This window comes from Mauremys reevesii, linkage group 7 (assembly GCF_016161935.1).
Source record: "Mauremys reevesii isolate NIE-2019 linkage group 7, ASM1616193v1, whole genome shotgun sequence".
Classification (NCBI taxonomy): Eukaryota; Metazoa; Chordata; order Testudines; family Geoemydidae; genus Mauremys; species Mauremys reevesii.
The window spans coordinates 42,781,612-42,804,883 of record NC_052629.1 but is presented as its reverse complement, the minus strand read 5'-3'; the positions used below and the strand labels follow the sequence as shown (position 1 = coordinate 42,804,883).

Below are 23,272 nucleotides of genomic sequence, written 5' to 3'. Positions count from 1 at the left end.
CTTGATTCCCTGATAAAATATAAATTGTAATTTACACAGTATTTACCTTCAGTTGGAAGAGCCACTTTAAGCAACTTTGTTTCTGAAGACACTGTTCCTAAGCCAGTTTGACCTTCTAATTCTTACACAGTGTAAAGGAGATGGAGGTTTTGTAGAAGTTAGGGTAAGACAGGTTTTTTCCCCCCCTCTCTTGCTGGACAGGGGCTTCCAGGTGTTTTCTTCAATCACTCTGACAATGTCTTAAGTACACATTTTATCTTATTATTTTGCAGCCTGGTGCTGCTAATGGTTATGTCTAAAGAGAACCTTAGACAAAACTGAGCTTTGTGCAGTTTGTCCTAAAAAATGCATATATCCAATATGGTGGTGAAAATGAAATACATACTTATCTCCCACTTACTGAAATCTAAATGAGAGCTTTAGAATTTGACATGAGGTGAAGCCAAGTGATGACTCTTCACTTCCCTGATACTGTTATCACTAAACTCCAGTGTGCAACTAAGATTGGACTCCTGAAGCTGAGAATGGAGCATTTGCTTTGGAGAGCGGTGCACCAGATAAACTAATAAAACTCAGTCAGAAAATGTGCTGGAGGGATGAGTGGGGCATAACATCAAAATAGTTTGAACAAGCTTAATTTATTAAACTATTAGAAAGAGTTGTCACGCCTGGTAAAACCAAGTCAGGAGAAACTTAATATTGCCCCCAAATCCAAAAAGTCTTCAGAAAGGTCACTTTTTTCCATCAAAGTTTGCCTGTCCTGCGGCTACTGAAGAAATTTATTTTGCCCAGATTTGAACTCATTCGTACATGGTATTTTGTTGAGATGAAACTCAGGGAAGGGGGGAGGTGTTAATTTTTTTTAAAAAGTTTTTGTACCTTTTTGTGTGTGTACCACATATGAAAAATAGCTGAGTTGTCAATCATTTGAGAAACTTCAAATGAGATTTATCTGAAACTTGTAGTGAGATTTAGGACACAGGAGCATTTGGAGAAAAGCACATCTGGGGAAGTATTCATTGGCAAATGAGAAACTGTAGTGATCCATTGGTCTCCAACAGAAGATACTGATCCTGCAATTAGATCAATATGATTGGAGGCCTGGGTCCATGCAGAGTTGTGTTTGTAGAGTTGGGGCTTCAGACTGTAAATTCTTCAGGGCAGGGCGTGTCTCTCTCTGTTCATGGGCAGTGTCTCACACCCTGATTGGGGAAACTGGCCATGACTGCAGTAGAAATAATAAATTAATAAGGAATAATTATAATGGTTACTGAATGACTGGGGGAGACCTAGGCTTTCATTTGTATAGAGCTTTCTTTGGTCTTAAATGTAAAATATATGCTAGTGAGACTGCATGTCCTCACCCCAGGTACTCGACAGCTACGCTCTTCCTCTCCAGTAGCCTGAGCTCCTACCTCAACTACCTATTCCTGGCATTTTACCACCTTTTCCCTATACTCTACCAGAGAGAGAGAGAGCGCGTGCACTGGAATCCACATTCTCCATACTGTGGCTTACATCAGCATTGCCACCAGGGGAAACTGGGTTAATACCTACCCTTAGTGTTTGTTTAAATTTTCCCATGCTTCCCTGGGGAAATGACATCCCACTGAAGGGAGAGTCTTATGGAAGGCATTTGAGTGCTGAGATGACACTGTGGGATGAACCCACTCCACCCCATTTGAGGGAAGAGGAAGTGGCTATCCCCTATCCTAGGACCAGACCTCTAAAAAAGGTAATAATTGGAGATAGACCAATCTCCTAGAACTGGAAGGGACCTTGAAAGGTCATTGAGTCCAGCCCCCTGCCTTCACTAGCAGGACCAATTTTTGCTCTAGATCCCTAAGTGGCCCCCTCAAGGATTGAACTCACAACCCTGGGTTTAGCAGGCCAATGCTCAAACCACTGAGCTATCCCTCTCCTTCCACCAGAAGCTTTGTCCAAGGGGGTCTGCTCAGAGGCAGTAGGCTGTAGATGCTGCTGTACATCTCCAGTGAGAGAATCTTTCGTCAGCTCCTCCCAGCAGAGAGTATGAGCCTTTAGCAGTCTGAGTAAGAGGCTGGCAGGCAGCAGAACCATCACCAGCATCCCCTGCCTATGGGACCTTGGTGTTAACAGGTGTTTCCCTTGATGTAGGGGCAGGTGTTGGAATTTTTTCGAGGCATGCACACCTTTGTTAAAAGCTCTCCATCCTGGTTATGAGGCTCTTACCTGATGGTCTTTGACTGTAAGGTAATTGCATGCTGGATTAGAGATGATCATCCGCCTTAGAACACTCCATAATTCCTCAGGATGTGGCTGCAAAGGGAGTATTACAAAGATATAAAAGTCATGTTGTGATGCTTTATGATCTGAAAGTGGGAGGGAGGGGTTGTAACTGCTTGTTGGATAAAACACTGCTATATTTAATATGTATGAACAAGTAACAAACCATGATACAGCTAATTGAAGCTGGTATATTCATTTGGGCCTCAGTTGTCATTTGCGCTAATGTCACTAGACCACTCTGGCCAGAGTAGTGCCAGTTTCTTATTTTTAATGGCTGTTAGTGTGTTGAAAAATCAATTGAATGGAAACAGTAATTTTCCTTCTTTCCTCACCCTCCTACTTATCCAAAGCAAGGATGCACTGAAAGCCTCTGATTGATTGAATTTGCTATCAGAATGAAACCGACAAATACCACTTGATTAACAAAATTTGTCTGGTAATTAAAATCTTTGAGACTCTTTTAATGTGGCATTTATTTATATTCCTAATGAGAGAGTGAAAATTAAACCTGTATTAGACACACAATGAGCTTTGGAACAAAGAGGAATGAAGCTTAAAAGGTGATGCTCTCAATTTAATTGGCCAGCCAGCACTGTGACTCAAATGAGAAAAGTACATAATGAGTAAAGAGACAAGTCGTGTGCGTGTGTGTGTCTTGTTAGTACTTACTAAAAGATGAATCTGGGAGAAATGAACCATGATCTCAGACTGGCAAGGTGTTTAAATTGGGTTGTTGTTGTTTTTTTAAGTGAAAGGTCTAGTTTAGAAATACTCTTATTTACAGCATGCTCATCTTCTTTGCGTTGCAGTTGCCTTTTCTGTTCTTGTTTCTAGTATTTATTTGACAAAAACGTTAAAAGCTAGAGATATAGTTAAATTCAGCCCTGACGTCAATAGGTGCCTCTCTCAATGAGAGCTGCACACCTTAAATTATGATTGAATTTCTCTCTAAGACTGAGTCTAATATTAAAATTGTCCAGCTGCCAAATGGGCCAAATTTTTCCCTTGCATATGTAGTTCTGAGCGCATATGTCTTAAATTTTGCCATCACAAGCAGCCAGAGACGAGACATACCTGTTGATTGCAGGGGGAGGGGTACAATTTAAAGGTTCTGGTGGTATGCAGCGGGGTTCAGGGCAGGGCATATAAGCCCTGGCAGAAATGGGGGGGCACATGATCCCCCATTCCTGCACCCTCCACGCATTGCCTCTGCAAGCAGCATGGACAAAGGGAGAATGATGTGTGCAAGTTGGGAATTGTAAGAGGGTAAAAGTAGGGGCAAATGTTGCTTGGCCAGGGTGAGTGTGAGTGCTTACTGAGACGAGCCCCAGGGAATAATGTGCTGTGTGTACCAGAAAGTGAGATACACCTTATTAAGAAACACGGGTTGTCTCAAAAACTGGAATGCTAACCAGATGAAAGAAACATCCTGAATTCCAACAGCTCTGCATAACTTTCTTCTAATCTAAAGTTCATTGAAGCAGCTTGTGTTTGTCACATTCTTTTGGAAGTCTGTCAAATGCTGCACAAGATGGTGCTGGGTTAAGCAAAGAGCATTGCATAGTAACTGGATTGTTAAGTGGTAAAAATTCCTGAATGGGCTAATACGCATCTTTTTTTCCCCCTTCACCTTGGCAGCTAGCCAGATGCTTACTATTAGACAATAAAGTTTGTATCGGGGGAGGGAGGGACTGGCTGGGGGTGGGGAAGAGAGAGAGACAGACTGAAGTTTAATCATTGAACCAACCAAACTGAATGGATTAAGTCCTGGACTTGATTTCGCAGGAGCTCTAATATCTCACTCTGGGGAAATGGCTTTGTTGAAGTCTTTCTAACACTTAGCTCATGAATAAGATCTGCCACTTTGGAATTAATTATTCACAGCAGCTCGGTCACCACTGAAGCACCAATAAGCTTCAAGAAAATGTTTGCTGTGCATTTATTAGCTTTTTATTTTACAAAACTAAAAGAAGATCAAATCAAAAAGGTAAGGTCTTATTTGTTGGTAAGATTGATGTGGGTTACAGGAGAGCAGAGACTATTTTACTGTCTGAGCAAAAAAGAGTGTGGATGCTGTGTAGTATGCTCCTGGCAAAGAGGTGGAGATCAAAGGGTTGGTAAATCTTTGGACTTTAAAACAGTCCTGTTTTCCTTTAGTCTTCAGATCTGATAAACGTGGAATAGCGCTAGGAAACAAAACTCTGTATATAGTGAATGTGTAAATAATCTTCCATAAGGGAAGACTACAATATTAGCTCTGAGGCTTCTTTTTAAAAATGCGCAAGAACAAAGTGCTCTCCGGCATAGTGCTGTAGTGAAGCACAGTATGAGAAACTTGCACTCTTGTTTGGTTGCATTGTCACTTTGACTCAGACCCCTCCTCAGTTTTGAAAACCTCAACCTCATTGTCTAAATCAAAGTTCACTGAAGCCAATGAAAAGATGCCCATTGTCCTCAGCGGGCTTTGGATCAGGCCCAGGGGCATTTGGACACACAACTCCTGATCATTTTAATGGGAAAGTTTTTATGTCCAGATCTTCTAGCTGGCTTTGAAAATCTCAGCCAAGATGTTTGATTATTGTTAATTAAAACTCAGATTTGTAAACATTGAAGTCCTAGACAGACCAGACTTTAAGCTTTTGATGTGTGAGCAAACTAGCTGATGGTGCCCTGCCTTGGGTAAACAGTAGACAGCAAAGTCTTGTCTCTTGGCAAAGCGCTGGTATGTGGACTTATGGCACTGCAGCATAAAACCCTTACACACTCTGCATGCTCCTTGAGTTAGTCTTCTGCATCTCTGTTAAACCCTGGATTTCCCACCTCCTGACCTAACACCACCTCACCCTCACATTGTGGCCACCTGTCTCTGGAGAAGAGGGATCTACACTAGAGTCCCTTTGGGCCCTGTCATTGCCACTCTCGCTAATGAGCTGGAAGAATGGCTGTTAAGATACATGAGCAAACCAGAAGCAAGAGTGGGCTGTTAAGCAAAGGAGCAAGAGGAAATGAGCCAAGATACCCATGAGTGACGTAAGCCTCACCACTGGGCTAGTCCAGCAATAGAACAAGGTTGGATCACCCCCCCCCCCCCGAAAAATAGAGTGCCTTCTGCTGGAAGGGCTTGCTGGGTGCTCTCTCAATGTCCTTCCTTTTAGAAAGAGGATGAGTGGACATTGCAATGGGTAACATGCTGCCTATCTCTTAACAAGCAGCGCTAAATCTCAGATTTTCCCCTCAGTCTGTGATAAACCTCAGTTTGTGTTCCAACATTTTTTCATGATCATAACTAAGGAAGCAAGCAGTGGCACTTGGAACAGCATGTTTCCTGGAGTTGTGTGCGCTTTTTTTCCCCCTGGAAAATACCCTGAGTTTATTGATGTACAATTTTAACGGAAGAGTCAAGCCATTGTCAGGTTTCTGGGAGTGACATTAAAAAAAAAAAAGGCAGCCTGCTACTTGCTGCAATCAAAGCCAACCACTTGGAAGTATTTTTATGGAGCCCAGATATAAGCTGTCTCTGGTACAGCTGATTTTTCATTAACCAAAGATGTGAGGAGACTCCAGAGCCCTCCTCAGCTCATCACTGCTACAATGACAGTTTCACAGGAAAGGCAAGACCCTGAACACAAGGGCTGTGTTGGTCCAATGGGATGAGAGGGAGCTTGTTAGAGAATTTTACTTTCTATAGAGATTTTCCTGATCTTATGAAGGTCCCTATCTTTATAATCAAACCACTTAATGGTATGACCTTGCTTTGGTTGTAAAGTAGTTTAGAGATCCCAGGAGGCTGTGCTTGGTCTTTCTGGAATGTTTTGTTTTGAAGGGCTCCCTTATCTTAAGTGCAGATGCTCCTAAAGGGTTTATGCTTGCCCACAGTCTGCTGCTAAACAAGGTGATTGTCCAAACTGAGCCAGAGAAAATGCAACTAGAATACACATTAAGCCTAACAAGCACGTACACGCACACCTTAATTTGTTTTTTTCTAAAGGCAGCTGATGATCAGGGGGTGACCTCTGCAAAAGGAGAGATGTAATAACTTTTTTATCACTATTCAGATAGTTCTGTCAGAGACTTATCAGCTTCTCTGGAGAAAATTGTGTGTGTGTGTGTGTGAGAGAGAGAGAGAGAGAGATGGGAGTGCCTTAGAGAACTTGCCCTTTCCCTTTATCTTAAAACATATTTCAATATAATGTTTTCAGCAATCTCTCGTTTAGATGATAAATTTATTCCCAGGGTCCTGGCTGCACCTGATAGATTTGCCTGTTTCTTATCTGGGTTTTCATCTTGTGATTTGGATAACTTTGGCTCATTGGTTTTAAATGGGACTGTGAATGAGTCATTTAGTTTCCAGAAATGGTCCATGCAAATATCGATATCTGGCAATAGAACAGGCCAATCAATCCCCAATCCCATTTAAATGAAACTGCCTCTTAGCGGCTCACCATTACTTTACCATGACTTGCTGTAAAAGCACTCTCCAATCTCCACTGTTGAACCCCTTTCATGGCCAATGGCCAGGAAACAGCTCAGACAGCTAAAGTAGGGCTGCAGTTTAAAACAGATAACTCCAAAGATGGAAAAGAAATCAGCCTTTGGTTCCCTATGGACCTGCTCCTCCTGAGGAGGAGAGCACACTCAGCTCCCATTGGTCCAGTGCTCACCATTCCAGGTGTCATTCAGCACCTCACAGCACTAGGTCCTATTTAAATCGTATGGTTATGCTGCCATAGGCAAGGCTGAGATGGCCTTTGGGTACAATCCACCTGTGCTGTAAATCAGTGGCTTAGTTCTCTGGTGCAAAAATATGTAACTTAGCAAGGTAAGTTGGAAATGAATTTTAGAAGCTGGAGGGGGTGGGGAAAGGCTTAGCACACTTGCTGATTGACTGTTCAGAAAAGCCTGGATTTGACTGGGCAAGGAGAGTGAACCTTGACCCTGAAAGTGGTTCCTCCCACTGAGAGCCCAGGAACGGTGGAAGTGTCAGAGTGGGAGAGAGCTTGATCCTCTATGGCTTTGCCAAGCCCTTTCTGTGTATAAACAGACTTCTGCTTGTAATACTCTGCCATCACTCTGACAGCTCTGACAAGCACAGAAATGTGTTGCCAGCACCAGCTTAGCTTGCAAACCATCAACCCGGTAGAATTGGAAGGGATGCTGCAAAAGAAGGGAATCTATATAAACAAATGACAGATTCTTCCTTTGCTGTCAGGTTTCAGAGAGGTAGCCGTGTTAGTCTGTATTAGCAAAAAGAACAAGGAGTCCTTGTGGCACCTTAGACTAACACATTTATTTGAGCATAAATGGTCTTGCCATACCAACTCTAATGAGACTAATCAATTAAGCTGGGCTATTATCAGCAGGAGAAAAATTTTTTTTGGTAGTGATAATCAGGATGGCCCATTTCCAACAGTTGACAAGAAGGTGTGAGTAACAGTAGGGGAAAAATTAGCATGGGAAATAGTTTTTACTTTGTGTAATGACTCATCCACTCCCAGTCTTTATTCAAGCCTAATTTAATGGTGTCCAGTTTGCAAATCAATTCCAGTTCTGCAGTTCATCTGATTATCACTACAAAAAGTTTTTTCTCTTGCTGATAATGGCCCACTTTAATTGATTAGTCTTGTTAGAGTTGGTATGGCAACACCCATTTTTTAATGTTCTCTGTGTATATATATCTTCCTACTGTATTTTCCACTGCATGCATTTGATGAAGTGGGTTTTAACCCATGAAAGCTTATGCCCAAATAAATTTGTTCATCTCTAATGTGTCACAAGTACTCCTTGTTCTTTTTCCTTTGCTGTGTTAGTCAAACCAGTGCGAGCACCTGGGTAGATACTCATATTTTGGTTTGTGTGACTTATTTTAGTTTCTCTTAGGCCGATTCCTAATCAATATAAGTTGATTGGAATGCAGAGGGATGGGGTGCCTAGCCTGGAGGCATGGCGGACGTGGGAGTGGGGACTGTGGTGAGCAACCAGGGGGATGAGTGGTATGTAGAATGAAGGAGGGGAACTGGAATAGGGAGCTGAGTGGTGTGGGAACACTAACTGGGGCTAGAGGGGCCAGATATGGGGTGGGGCAGAGGGATGAGGGCAAATGGAGCAGGAGAGGGGCATAAGCACCTATAACCACTAGAACACTCTCCCGTTAGAATCTGGAATAATATCAAGGGTTTGTGAGTCAGCAAATATCTATGAACTCCACTGGCAAAGCGTGTGGGTCATCTTCTAGTGACTGGCCCACACAGAGGATGCCAACCTACTACTGCTTTCAGTTAGGACAGGTGGTAGAGATCTGTGCAGTGGTTCTAATGATTCTAACCCTGCTAAAGATCCATGTGGGTGTCAATATGATGCATAGAGTTTTAATTGTGCTCACATACTACTTTTTCCATGGGACCCTGTTCTCATTCAGTGAACAGGATGGATGGGGCTCTGGGATGAATTAGCGATGCGTAGTGAATGAAGCTGTTGTCTGTAGGACCCCATCTCATTTGCTGCAGAAACTGCAAAAGGTGTCTAGTGAATGAGACAGAACAGTGGAGGGAGACAGGGGCCTGTGTCATGGTTAAGGCTGTTGAATGTCACACCAGAAAATAAAATTCTATCCCGGTGCCACAGAGTTCCTGTGTTATGCTGGGCAAGTTATTTAAACCAAGCTCTTCACAGATGGCCAATAATTATGTGTGCACCTCATTTTCTGGGTGCCTGACTTGAGACAATCAGGTCTGATTTGCTGAACTGCTGAACATTCACAGCTGAAACTGAAGTCAATGGGAACTGTGCTCCGAACATAGATAGTACTATACAATTCTAAAAGTCAGGCTATAGGCATCTCCATACTGGGGCACCTGAAATTAGTATAATCTTGACCTTAATCTCACTGTGCCTGAGTTTCCCATCTGAAATAGGGACTGGTAATGCTTTACCTCACAAGAGTTAAGTGAAGATAGATTTATTAATGTTTGCGAGACAAGGTGAATGAGGTAACATCTTTTATTGGACCAACTTCTGTTGGTGAGAGAGAGAAGCTTTCAGGCCACCCAGAGCTCCTCTTCATGTCTGGGATAGGTACTCTGAAGGTCAGAGCTAAATGCAAGGTGGAACAGGTTGTTTAGCATGAGTAGTTACTTTAGCCACATTTTAAGGGACCTTTCAACAGGGCTGGCTCCAGGCACCAGCTCAGGAAGCAGGTGCTTGGGGCGGCCAAGGGGAAGGGGCAGCACATCGGGCTCTTGGGCGGCAATTTGGCGGTGGGTCCCTCGGTCCCTCTCGGAGGGAAGGATCTGCTGCCGAAGAAGAAAGCGGCGCGGTGGAGCTACCGCCGATCGCGATCACGGCTTTTTTTTTTTTTCCGCCGCTTGGGGTGGCAAAACCCCTGGAGCCGGCCCTCTCTTTCAAGGTAGAGTGGCCTCTTAACACGTCTGCAGTCGTGGGACAAGAAGGGGGGGTTAGTGGGTTATGGATAGTTGTAATAACCCATAATTCCAGTGTCTCTGCTCAGTCCATGATTTTTAGTGTCTATCAGAGTTATGAATTTAAGCTCCCAGGCTCATCTTTTGAAAGTGAAGTGTTTTCACAAAGTGATCACTCTGTCTGAACTATCAGTCCTTGTTCTGAAAGGAAACCTGCACAACACTGTAGCATTTCAAGTCTAGACACACTATAAGTGAGTAGTGTCGATTCTTTGTACTAAATGAAGCAGGGGACCACGGGGAATGAATAAAGCATGTGATCATGTAATTAAAGATGGTATCATAATGCATGTGTAGAAGAGAGCTGAATTAAAGTCACACAGACGATCTTAATTTTACCATTTCCTAACTTTTGAGTGCTTGCCTTTGCAGCCTGAATGTTCTGTTTATGTATTACATAGAAAGAACTACATTAAGTGTACAAGGAAAGTCAATAGAAGGTTGGATTGAGATGACATTTATAGATGCATCCTTTCAAATGATCAAAGGATAATCTTCCTTCTCTGAAAACTCAGATATGTATAATGGTATAAATGTGAAAGTAAGAACAATTACCTTCCTTGTAACATTCACAACTGCAAGTGTGTGTGTGTGTGTGTGTGTACACAAACATCAGATGGGTTACCTATATTTGGCCTTCTTTAACTGTAAACATTGCTCTATGCAATGTAGAAATATTTTAATCTGGTCAAAACAATAAATGTGATGACTAAACAACACAAAGGCCATCAGTACAGCACTCATAAGAAAATATGTATTATAATTCTGCAGACCAGAGAGAAATTAAAATACACATAGTAAAATGTTTCTCCTAATTTTTAAAGTCCTATGCTAATTAAAATTTAAGGCAGATTTTTTTTTAAAAGCCACAAACTTTCCCCTTACATACTTGGTAAGGATTTGATCATACCACTCATGCAGCAAATATAGGCAAAAGATATTGGTGTGCTTGGCTGGATGTGAGCAGCTCCAGGAGACCAGGTAAGCATTTAAAAAGAGTGGTGCTGGTGATAGGGAGAGATGAGGAGTTTGCAAAGTTGGGTACAGAGGACTAGCTAATAGCACCAGTAACACCTAATTCTTCTGAAAGACTCACAAATCTATTCAAGTGTAAGTAATTTTTGACTACTGTTTGAGACTCATGAATTGGTGAATCAATTGGTCCTGGGTGGGGAGACTTAAGGTCGCACAATGTCCTGGTCTACGCTTAAAATGTAAGTCAACATAACTATGGTGCTCAGTGAAAAATCCATACCCATGAGCTATGCCACCCTAACTTCTGGTGTAGTGGCAACTAGGTCAATGGGAAGAATGCTTCCTTCAATCTAGCTGTTGTCATTCAGGGAGATGGTGTTCCTGCAGTAACAGAAAAACGTCTACAATACAGGGTTATGCCAGCACTGTTACAATGCTGTAGCTATGCCGCTGTAGTCCCTGTAATGTAGACATGGCTGAAGTCTTTATTCCTGTTCAGTTCTTTGTTGCCCAAACACATGTATATAGGAGAAAAAAATTGCACAAACAGCCGATTTCTGGTTAGAGCAGTGTAACTCCAAGACTTGGGATCTTCCATTGAACAGGCCAGACCTTTTCTGATGGACAAATAACTAATATTTTTTGTGATAGTATTTTACTAATACTGGGTTAAACGTCTTTACAAATAGATTTTATAGGTTGAAGCATTTCTTATATAGGGCATCCTCCTTCTGACACTGAAGTCCATGGAAATTTAGCTATTGGTTTCAATGGGGCAATACCAGGCTAAGCCTATATCATATGACTATAGCTAATGTTATAGAAAATCTAATAGAATCAGAGGATCAGGGTAAATACCCATTTTACATATATGTAAGGTGCTTAACAAAGCACTTTATAAACATTTAACTATTTCTCCCACCTCTGAAAGTTAGGTACATACAATCATCTCCATTTTACAGATGTATATTGAGGCAGAATAGTGAAGTGAGTTACCCAAGGTCATTCAGAAGTCAGCGGCAGATTTGGGATTAGAATGTAGGAGTTCCTAGTCCTAAACTCTGTGCTCAGGACACTGCACAAAACCCTTGTGATTAGTGGTTGTATATAGGAAGCATTTTCTGTGTAACCGAACACTAATGATGGTGAGAGAAATCCTGCTCTAGTGACTTCTAGTAGAGATAAATCATCCCTTATGTACTTACATTGTAAACTCTTTGGGGCAGGGACTATCTTTTGGTGTGTGTGTGTGTGTGTGTAATACATAGCACAATAGGGTCCTGATCCTAGGCCAGGCTTCCTAGGTGATATTTCATCATAAATAATATTCTGACTGTCCCGATTCAGGTTGACAGGTTCCTTTACCACATGCGTCTTTCTGATGATGTATTACTTGACGTGATGACGCGCTTCCAAGCAGAGATGGTGAAGGGCCTGGAAAGAGACACACACCCAACAGCTGCTGTAAAAATGCTGCCAACATTTGTACGGTCGATTCCTGATGGGTCTGGTGAGTGATCCTGGTGCATTATTACTTTTTCTTTGGTTCAAGGAATTGATGGATTACAACAAAGTATGTCCAGGCATCTTGGATTTGGAATTTGGAGCTCTGTAACCTGTGTGGATGTGTTGGTGCCATCCCAGAGTGCCCCCTTGTGCCCTGGGGTGGCCCTGCAGGTACCATGCCCTCAGTTCCCTCTTGTTTCTTTGCAATGGTTAATAACTCTCGACTCTTAAGACCAGAATCTTTACAATAAGATTCCCTTCTGGGATCTTATTTATTCAGTCTTTTATCAACTACAGCTCCTTTGGCAGTCCTAGCCCTTTGTCTCACTAGTTTAGGAGTCCCACATCCCTCCTCCAGTGATGAGCTGCCAAAATCTTAACAACGGGTTCCCTATAAAAAGTTCTGATTTAAGGGATGTGCGACAGCATGTATTTTTTGTACCAATAGGGTTATCATACGTCCATATTTTCCCAGGAGGTGATTAAGAACCGAAAAGCCTGACATGTCCAGGAAAATACAGATGTATTTTAACCCTACCTAAAGTTCTTTTTTAAAAAGATGGGGCTGAACTAGAAATGAGCTCCGTTTCACATGTGTGGGTGGTGATCAGGGACAGTCTCAATTTTTGGGTCTTTTTCTTATATAGGCTCCTATTACCCCTCACCCCCGTCCCGATTTTTCACACTTGCTGTCTGGTCACTCTAGGGTGTGCACATGTGTGGGTCCCAGCTGCTCCCTGCCCCCCCCTCATTGAAGCAGGTGTGCAGGGTTACTGCCCTGGGAACTGCAGGGCACCAGTGGATGTGGGGCTAGCTGGAGGCAGGGAGTGACACGGGCTGGCTGTGGGCAGGTGATGCAGACGGGCGGGCTGCGGGCAGGGGGCGGCAGGGGCTGGCTGCGGGCGGCTGCGGGCAGGGGGCGGCTGCGGGCAGGGGGCGGCTGCGGGCAGGGGGCTGGCAGGGGGCGGCTGGGGGGGGGCGGGGGGGGGGCTGCGGGCAGGGGTGGCTGTGGCAGGGAAGGCAGGGGAGGGGCGCAGATACTCACACGCGGGGGGGGCTGGGGGCAGGGAAGGCGGGGGAGGGGCGCAGACACTCACACGGGGGGAGGGGCTGGGAACAGCAGGACGCAGCCGGGGACTCACCAGGCAGCAGCAGGAGCCCCAGGGCCAGAGGTCCAAAGAGCAGGAGCAGCAACAGGGCCAGGAGGCAGCTCACATGGCTCTCGCAGCACAGCGCAGCGCCCCCGGCGGCCGGGAGGAGGAATTACAGGCTTCCCAGGCAGAGCCCATCAAAGCTTCCCTCGCAGGGAAGCTAGTTAACAAGCGGTTCTAAAACCGCTTCTAAATTTAACAACGGGTTCACGCGAACCGGCTCCAGCTCACCCCTGCCCTCCTCCCGGGGCGTTTGTGATGGTCCAAGAGAGATTCCACTCTTTGACACAGGAGTCCTGGGGCCCAGTGGCTTTTGGTCCTTCTCAGGTTCTCTCCAGTCTTTTTCCTGGGCTCCTTTGTGGGTGCTCCTGCTCTCCCGTGAGCGCCAGTTCTCATAGCTTGCTTCCTCTTCTGGTGTCTTCTCTCTCCCACTAGCCAGTCCTCTCCATTTTTTATCCCAGAGGCCTAATTGGGTCACATGACCCATTTTCTCTACCTTGGGAGGTGATTTAACTGTCACAGCTGGGGCTGAGGCCTCTCTCCCCTTGAAGGGTCAACTACGCTGTGACAACCTGCTCCCTGCTCCAAGCACAACTCAGCTCAGCTGTTGAGTGAGCTGTGCAGGTACAGTTCAACATTCCTTTGGTTTCACATCCCTTGGATGTTAATGCTCAGCTGCAGCACAGCAGGGAGAGTAGAAGACTGGGGATTAATATTAACTAGCTAAATGGACGCCTAGAGTAGCTGTCATTCATGGAGAAGATAATTGTGGCTCATTAACAAAAATGTCTAAACACACCTAATATTTTTCAGGTACAATGTGCTGTCAGATGACATGAATATATCCAATGCCTTTTGTGTGGGTGTGTTTTGCTTTTATCAGGACAACACTCAGCTAGCTCTAAAAACCTTCATCTTACTGAATACAAAAATACTACTCGAGTCTTAGCTACTGGCACAAAGCAGTGCTCAAACCAACACCGGACCTGCGATTAAATAGGATGAGGGGACCCTCTACAGTCCAGTAACATCAATGCAATTTGGAGACAATATGAAGTTTTCATTTTGAGGATGAGTATAACTTTAGGCAAATGGATGCTTTTCCTCTTGAGTTGGATATACAAGAGGAAAAATATTTAAATTAATGGAAGCCAGAATGGTGCAGTATGATGAGGCCTGGATCCTGTGAGGGGCTACATGCAGAACACAACAGAGCTTGGAGTGGACACAGGGGATGGAGTGAACCCCACTGCAGGACTGGAGCCTTCATCTTAAACCCCAGCTATTGTATTTCAGTTCTAATAACTCCCTCTCCCGCCTGGATCCATGATTTCTTGACATGGCTACTTAGCCCTTATGCAGTTTGGTTCCCATCAGTGACTTCTGTACCTCTATGTTTATCTCTAAAAATACATGTTTCCACATTGTGAAAATTACAGAACACAGAAGGAGCTTTCCCCAACACAGTCTATATACTCTGTCAGGAAAGTGCTCATTAGATTTAATGGAATTAATCCTCATTTCCAGCAACAGGAATAAATCAACCATGCACTAGCAAACAAATTGACTGAAGACGTAATCTGTGCTTCAGTCCCTAATGAGATATGCAGAATGATGATTGAACTGACCAGACAAAGGAGACAGAACCTACCAAAGCAGCTCTGTTTAGTTTGCAGAAGCCAGCCATAGCAGGTTCCCTTTAGCAGACATTGGCTTTGTGATGCTCACGCAGCGGGACAGGGCTACCTGCTGCCTGGTGGAGCAGGAGAGCTTCCTTCTGGAAGGCAGGCATTGGTTTGGGTTCACTCAACTACCAAACCCTTAGCTTCTGAGTACCCCCACTCCCGCCACACACAATATTTAAAGGGTTCCATCTTCAAACCAGAGTTTATTATGGAAAATTTCAATCTCTACTTAAATTTCTGAGAGCTGATTTTCAGTTTCCTGCACAGTTTCAGCTGCCTGCTACCTATTAATACTAATAGGATTTGGTGGTTAAAGCCTGTTAAATGTCTCCCTCTCACACATCCTGATGAGACTCCTGGTGGTTTGTCTCATGATTGGCTGCTATTTGTTATATCCAGCATGCATATTAAAGCTCTTTATTTTCCAGTAAGTACTGTAACGGGCTTAACGAAAGGTGAAGTCTCTCCCTGAACAAGCAGACTTCTCAGCCTGCCGAGGCCCAGATGCAGCACTCCAGGTCTGACATAGTGCCACGTGGCCAGGGGTGCCTCTGTGGGGGTTGCTAATAATTTCTCCATTATAGGGCTCCTGACATGGACTCCACATACTTTTTCTGAGGTCAAAATACCCCTCCTTGGGGTCTGGGTTTATTCACAGAAAATAACTCAAAATCCCAAATTCAAATCCCACAAACAAACAGTTCTCTTCCTAGCCCCAGGCCTCCCTGGCTGGAAAGCTTTTGCACTCTTCCTTGCCTGCTCAGGGTCTCTCCTGAATTAGCAGGTGACTGCCAGCCCTTCCTGGTTGGAGTCTTAGGGTATGTCTAACCTGCAGCTGGCCCAGGTCAGCTGACTCAGGCTCATGGGGCATGGACTGTGGGGTGGTTTAATTGTGGTGTAGATGTTTAGGCTCGAGCTGGAGCTCTGGAACCCTGTGGCGGGGAGGGGTCCCCGAGCTCTGGTGCCAGTCTGTGCCCGAATGCCTGCTGTGAGAGCCTGAGGAAGCTGACCTGGGCCAGCCACAGGTGTTGAATTGCTCTGTAGTCATACCCTTAGTCCAGAATCCCAGGACTCTGCTGGAACCTGCTCACTCCTAGCAGAGTCTGTTCTCTCTGAGCATGTCCCCCGCATGCAGCTCCCAGCTGCTCTTTATAATGGAATTACCTGAGCCTTCTCGTGTGGGGCTCATCCTTGAATCAGGACTGGCTTAGCCCCAGGCTCTCCAACCCGAGAGCAAGCCACCCAGTTACAGATCCAAAATGGGGGACACAAATTATTCATGCAAGAAATTTAAAATGATGTGAGGCTGTATCCCTTTCATGTGAATAACCCTTCTTCCTGTCACCTCATTTCCATGGCTCTTTGTTTCTGATGATAGATAATTTTCAACAATAAAAGTGGAGATAGCAAATTTGTAGGGAACATAGAAAACTGTGGGATTAATATCAATGCTGCTCCTTGAAATGAGGGACATTTGTGGGGTCTTGTACAGGGTGAGAGGTCACACTGCTGGAAATTAGAGCTTGCTCTGTCTCCTAGCACCAAAACAGAAAAGTAAATCATGGAGTAAGGCCTGTTATCCTTTGGCTTTTCATAGCTTTAAAATGACACTCAGCCCATCCTGAAATTCCGAAGTCGCTTCAGAGGATATCTGATTTCAGCAATTGTCTCATTACTGTTTCAAAACTTCTCTTGTCTCAAGGCCAACTCTAGGCAGTTTCTCCTGGCAGATAACAGTCCCTCTCTCTCTCGTGTCAAGGACTTGTTGATATGTCACATTGTGAAGTACCTTACTGTTAAATTATGTCTTGCGTAACACCGTTTTTGCACTCTCCCTGAATTCTCCATTGATTACTGGAACAGACCAGTTTTCTCTGCAGACAAAACTTCCGTCAGATTCTGAGGTAATTGGAATTTGTTTAAATTTTCAAGTGTGCTGTTATAATTAACTTTCAGAATATCTGCACCTTGAGCTTCACTCTTTGAAATAGTTCTCATTTAATAGTACACCATTAATTTTAGTCATTCAGCTCTTAATTTCCTGACTAGTGTCATAGTTTACTGACTAATCCAGTTTATCTCCTTTCCTTCCTGATACCAGCCCATAGAATTACTAAGGTATATTTCTGGCTTTGCTTTTCAAGGTCAGAGCCAATAAAATCTCAGTCTGGCATGGAGTTTAGGTCACATACGGCTGCACAAACTCCTGTGGGTAAGGGTGTGAGAGTGAGAGAAGGGGGGGCAAATAGGGTTTTTTACTTTTTAAATTTAACTTTTTGATGAAAAATGTCTATGGTGTGAATTTTGACAAGCTCTAGCTGTCTGATGGTTTCATAAGGCCAAGTTTAACTTCCAAACTCCTCCAAAACAACTTAGTTTAAAATAAATAAGTAATACTTTAAAATTCATTTTTTGTTGAAATTTCATATGTGAAGGTTCTGGGTAGAGGGGAATTATTGGAGAAAATTTGTTAGGGGATAGAGAGGTGCAGGCAGTGCTGTTTGGGGAAGATGACTCCCCTTCAGTGGGTATGTGTACACTACAGCTGGGAGCAAGCCTCTAGCCCTGGTAGATAGACTCACTGGTTGAATTTGAGCTAGTCCACTAAAAACATCAGCTCAGGCTCTGAAGCCAAGGGGGTCGGGTGAGCTTGAAAGTCTGAACTGCAGCCTTCACTGCAACATCCAGACGGTTATTTTTAGTGCTCTAGCTTGAGCCCCCTAGCAGGAGTGAGTCTGTCTGCCTGGGCTGGGAGGCTTGCTCTCAGCTGCAGAGTAGACATACCCAATATGGGCTATGCAGTTTCACTCTGCCTGGGAAGGGACTGCACTGGCCCTCCACCTACCTATCAGGTCTTTCTGCTGCTATTCAGAACAATGGAGCTAAGGAAGGGAAAGGAAAATAAACAAAAGCAAGGGAGACAGTTAATATATAATAAAATGAAATGTTGAATGTCAAACTATTACACAAGCAATTTCGCCTCGATCCCCTTTGTGGAATATATCAGCTTGCTTCAAATTCAAGGAGAGAACATCATCCCTCCCCTACACTCGACACTAGGGCCCTAATTCAGGAAGTCACTTAACCATGTGTCCAGTCGAAGCACGTGTGTAGTTCTGTTGATTTTTTTTCAATAGGACTGCATTTCCAATATGGCCTACAACTATTCATACCACATCCTACAATAGTCCTTATTTTCATTGCAGAATCTAGTGAAGAGCTAAAGAATTTATTCACTGCTCTGATTCCTTTAACTACTGGCAACAATTCTGTTCCAAATGATTGATAATGTACATTCATTATCCCAAGCACTTACCTTAAATATGTCTTCAGGTCATGCTTCACATTACTGTATGCTGCTGTAGTAGTAAGTAACCTTTATTGTTTTTATTGCAGAAAAGGGGGATTTTCTTGCTCTAGATCTTGGTGGCTCCAAGTTTCGAGTCTTAAAAGTGAAAGTGTCTGAAGATGGGAAGCAGAATGTTCAAATGGAGAGCCAGTTCTACCCAACCCCAAAGGAGATCACACACGGGAATGGAACAGAAGTACGTGGTGCATTTTCCTCTGTGGAATGGCTTTCTGTGTTGAATATAATTGACGCTATTGACCTGTCCTGTTCTTTCTCTTTTATACAGCTATTTGATTATGTCGCTGACTGTCTGGCAGATTTCATGGAGACCAAAAACATAAAACATAAGAAATTCCCTCTTGGGTTTACGTTTTCTTTTCCTTGCATACAGACTAAATTAGAAGAGGTGAGATTAAAAAAATATTATTGGTAGCTATATCATAGTAGTAGAACTCAGAGAGAATTTTTGAAAGGATTGTTAACATATGGCAGTGTAGGAAAAAGTAACCTTTGTGTGGCTTTCTGAGGAAGAAAAAATTCATAGTTCAACCAAGTTTCATATTACCCTACACACTCTGCATAGTGTTATAAACCTACAAGAGGAAGAAGTGGGAATCACAATTATGTGCTGAAGTAGATCTCAAGGATTAGTTATCATATTTCAGTGCAACTGAAACAGTAAACTAAAACTCTTCTTTTATGTGTCAATACAGGATTTAAATAATGATCTACTCAGCTGATAGAAAATACTACATGGATTTCAAAAGACGTATTTCTGTGCTATAAAGCAGGCTTATATTTTAATCCCTCTTGTTTGTGATATTTCTAGTAGATTTGAAATACTGGGGGACACATGATTGAAATAATCAGATAGCATATGGCGGGTGGGAACAGAAGCTGCAATGGCTGCCTTTATTTGATTGCCTGTTTTTTGCTACCTCTCTTAAAATAAGAAGTTAGTGTATTAGGCCCTGACATTGCAAAGGCTATGCACATGTTTCACTTTAAGTATGTGAGTAGGCCCATTAAGTATGTGAGTAGGCCCATGAGTAGGACTACTCATGCTTAAAGCGAAACATGTGCATACTTGTTAACAGGATCAGGGTCTTATTTTGACCACTTCTGTAGTATTTTTGGTGGTGGCTATAGTTGACAAGGCTGCTTATATGAAAAGACCTTTACTCCGCATCCCAGTGGATTGCCAATGGGTGATTCTGCTACTTCTGCTCAAATTCTTACACATGAAGTAGTGGCAGTGAAATTCTCCAAAAGCCAATGATAGAATATATTCCATTGTCTACTGCCTCTGTAGTTATTAATGCTAAATGTTATTTTAAAATTTGTAACATACATTGAATATTTTTAAAGGGTGTGCTGCTTTCCTGGACAAAGTACTTTAAGGTACGAGGAGTGCAGGAGACAGATGTGATCAGCTCTCTGCGCCATGCCCTCAGAAAGCATAAGGCAAGTTTTATAGTGCAGAAGTCTTAATAATAAATAGAATAAAATCATTTCATCATATAGAAATAAATAGCCTATGTTTGGTAATGAAGGATAGCTTACATATTTTTATAGTCTTAAAGGATAGTTTATTTGTGCTTGACTTTGCTGTACTTGCAATAAAAAGTACTAACTGTGGGATGTTTGATTACATTTTAAAATTAGTAATGAAACATAATTAAAACCTAATTTTTAGCATTCTCCTTTATGTATTCATGGCGCTTTAAAAAGCTAGTTTCCTTTACACCTTCTCTGTCCCTTGTAATATTTACAAAATATGAAAAAAAATTGTTTGACCTCCTTTTAGCATATACTATATTTCACTGTTTCGAACATGGCAAAAAACCCAGCTCTGCTTTTCATTTGTTCTCTGTCTGTGTATTAGTGTCACTGACATCAGCAAGAACCTGTGCAGCTCTGACATGAATGTTTTGTTAATTAGGGCCTGAGCCTGGTGCACTTACTTAGGTTGAGTAGCTCTTTACTCCCTCAAATTCCCTTTGGCTTCAGTGGGGCTATGCAAGAAATAAGGTGCCACTTCACATGAGTAAGGATACCTGAACCTGGTTCTTAGTGACTTCAGTGGTCAGAATTGGAGCTTTTGTTTTTCTTTAATTTCTTGACTATGGACTGGTGGATTGGAGGGAATGGGAGAACAATTGAAGATTCTGGCCTTGATTCAGCAAAGCGCTTATGCATGTGTTTAAGTCCATCCTTATTAAGCATATGCTTAAATACCATTGAAATAAATTAATCTTAGTCACATTGACTAACTTTAAGAGGTCTAAACACTGTTACTTAACTATAAGGAAGGGTGTAAATGGTCTTTATTTTCTTAGGATGTTGATGTAGATGTTTTAGCACTGGTAAATGATACAGTGGGAACAATGATGACCTGTGGATATGATGATCAGCGCTGTGAAGTTGGCATCATAATAGGTAATTTTATTTTTTTAAAGCAGGGTTGAAAAAGCAGGCTTATGAGTTTAGCAAATCTGGGGGATGGAGGCATTTTCAACTTCACAATTCAAAAATAAACTATTTGAAAATTAAAAACATAAAAGATTGGATTGTCAAGCACTAGTCACTCACTTTTGGATACAAAATGGAAGTAAACATTTCAGTGACACCACCTGCACATCCAAAAAATTGCAAATAAAATTGTTTTAGTCCTAAATCAGTAAAATGAGTGTTGTCATCTTATATACTGTACAAATTTATATTTTAAAAAGAAGCTACTTGTCTTGTTTTATTTTGCCTGGGATCTTTTACAAATGATCACTTCCTGAATGCTTCTACTTACTCTTTTTCTTACACAGATGCCTGTCTGTCTGTCTGTCTTTCTTCTAGTGACTTCTGCCTAACCTTGGGACAATTCAATATATCCTAAAATTTTACCTCTGCATGTACATATTTAGTTCTGTTAAGAAAAAATAAAGACAAGACAACATTGGCAAGTCCTGAGACATTGGAGAGCTCTTGGGGTCAGACCCACAGTTAACAGCTGTTTTTTTTTTCTTTTTGGCCAGCTGTTTGGAAAATGTTTCATTACAGTTAGTCTTTTCAAGCCTTTTGATGACTGCAACAATCGTGCTTAAAAATGACATAGTTTATAGTTTATACTGTCAGGAAGCGAGAGGTCCATAATGGTAAAGGAATTTCCATCCTGTTCATATACAGAAAGATCATCAAATAATAAAGGAGGCTATAGTTGTGTTTCTATCCAATTCTTTCAGGAGATTCTGATCTACAAAATAAATGTTTCTGCTAATGCTATAGAAAATCCATGTATTTTTGTCCAGAGAAGGAAAACCTCTTCTCACCTTTCCCAACAAGAATCATATACTCTTTTCATAACATGTCCGCTTCACATTTTCCTAATTTTATTTTTTTAAACTGTCATATATGAGTGAATATGAAATAGCACAAATATTTTGAATGACTCAGCCCTTATATTCAGTTCATTTCATTCATTCACTATTTCCTTGATATTCAATGGTTATTTAACAGGTTTCAGATACAGGTTTTGTATAGGATAACATGTAACTTAATGAAAGTACATTTTCTGGTAAAGGAAATATTGAATCTAATTCTAAAATGTATTTTCAATTAATTCTTCATGAGTAAATTTGTTTATTTCTGATACACTCAGGAACTGGCACGAATGCCTGCTACATGGAAGAAATGAGTAACATTGATCTGGTGGAAGGTGATGAGGGGAGGATGTGCATTAACACTGAGTGGGGAGCCTTTGGAGACGATGGGTCACTGGATGATCTCAGGACTGAGTTTGACAGGGAGATTGACTTGGGATCTATCAATCCTGGAAAACAACTGTAAGTATTGTTCCTCCTTCACTTACTAACATGAGGCTTTCTCATAGACTCATAGACTTTAAGGTCAGAAGGGACCATTATGATCATCTAGTCTGACCTCCTGCACAATGCAGGCCACAGAATCTCACCCACCCACTCCTGTAACAAACCCCTAACCTATGTCTGAGTTACTGAAGTCCTTTCTGTGACAGTCTCCACATTTTGAGTCTGTTTACCGAGTGTACGCTGAGCTATAGAGCCCTTGGGAATGGAAGTAGGGTTAGGTGAACTAGTTCAGCCATGATGGAAACTGGCTCAAGCCTCCATCCATCCATACCCAAAGTGTTCCTGGGACCGGTTCAGTTAAGATCCCCTTCCTTTCTGTAACCTACCGGTTGATGGTGGGATCTCTTATATGGCTGTGCCACACTGCTGCTGTGAGCCTTCACCGGCCGGGGCACCCCGAACTGCACAGTGTGACTTGGAAGCCACAGACCTCATGCATTCTGGATCATTTTCTGCAACTCCATTTCCTTTTATTTCAGATGGAAGGGTCCTGTTGGAGACTCTGGGTGAAATCCTGGCCCCACTGAAGTCAATAGGAGTTTTGCCATTGACTTGACTTCAATGGAGTCAGGATTTCACCTTCTGTCCCCACAAAGCAACTAGTAATGTTACTGTATTACTAGTCAGTAATTCTATTGTCATTTTGTGATAAAGTAAAATGAGGAAGTGAGGCTGATTTGTTATCATTTTTCATCATAAGAGTACCTGTCATGTGTTCTTCTGAAATTACTTGCATGTTAATGAGGGACCACAGGATAGAGGTGGGGTTAGCTCCTCAGCAGTGACAGAATTAGGAATATTAGTGTAACCTCAGTCCGCTCATTCAGTATGAATGCCAAGAGTTCCTATGCAAGGTCAGTGATTGAAAACTTCTTCTCTGTGATACAATATCTTCTAAAGTGTTCTCTGCATGTCACCCTGTAGGTGCTCAAAAGAGGAGTCCCCAATGCATATAGATGAAACCTGTGTTAAAAGTGTATTT

General features: G+C 42.5%; 1 protein-coding gene and 1 long non-coding RNA gene across 6 annotated transcripts in view; one reads left to right on the top strand and one right to left on the bottom strand.

Moving 5' to 3' along the window:
- Nucleotides 1–709: 709 nt before the first annotated feature.
- Nucleotides 710–13,808, bottom strand: LOC120409249. 2 transcript variants are annotated; one of them, XR_005601227.1, is made up of 4 exons: nt 13,607–13,808; nt 12,084–12,152; nt 2,212–2,298; nt 710–1,225 (listed from the first exon to the last, which is right to left on the bottom strand). It is a non-coding gene; the product is annotated as an uncharacterized LOC120409249 (long non-coding RNA). The 2 variants fall into 2 exon arrangements; XR_005601226.1 differs by lacking the exon at nt 13,607–13,808 and adding an exon at nt 13,367–13,390.
- Nucleotides 2,146–23,272, top strand: part of HKDC1 (hexokinase domain containing 1) — a 37,653-nt gene continuing 16,526 nt past the window's right edge. Inside the window, exons 1-7 of one of the 4 annotated variants that reach the window (XM_039546982.1) lie at nt 2,146–2,232; nt 12,066–12,228; nt 18,457–18,605; nt 18,696–18,815; nt 19,778–19,873; nt 20,749–20,848; nt 22,062–22,245. In XM_039546982.1, the coding sequence (XP_039402916.1) occupies nt 2,215–2,232; nt 12,066–12,228; nt 18,457–18,605; nt 18,696–18,815; nt 19,778–19,873; nt 20,749–20,848; nt 22,062–22,245 (830 nt within the window). In that variant the 5' untranslated portion in view covers nt 2,146–2,214. Of the gene's footprint in view, nt 2,233–4,033; nt 4,256–7,011; nt 7,088–12,065; nt 12,229–13,957; nt 14,000–18,456; nt 18,606–18,695; nt 18,816–19,777; nt 19,874–20,748; nt 20,849–22,061; nt 22,246–23,272 lie in introns of those variants that run through there. The other 3 variants (XM_039546981.1, XM_039546983.1, XM_039546984.1) reach the window with 3 other exon arrangements.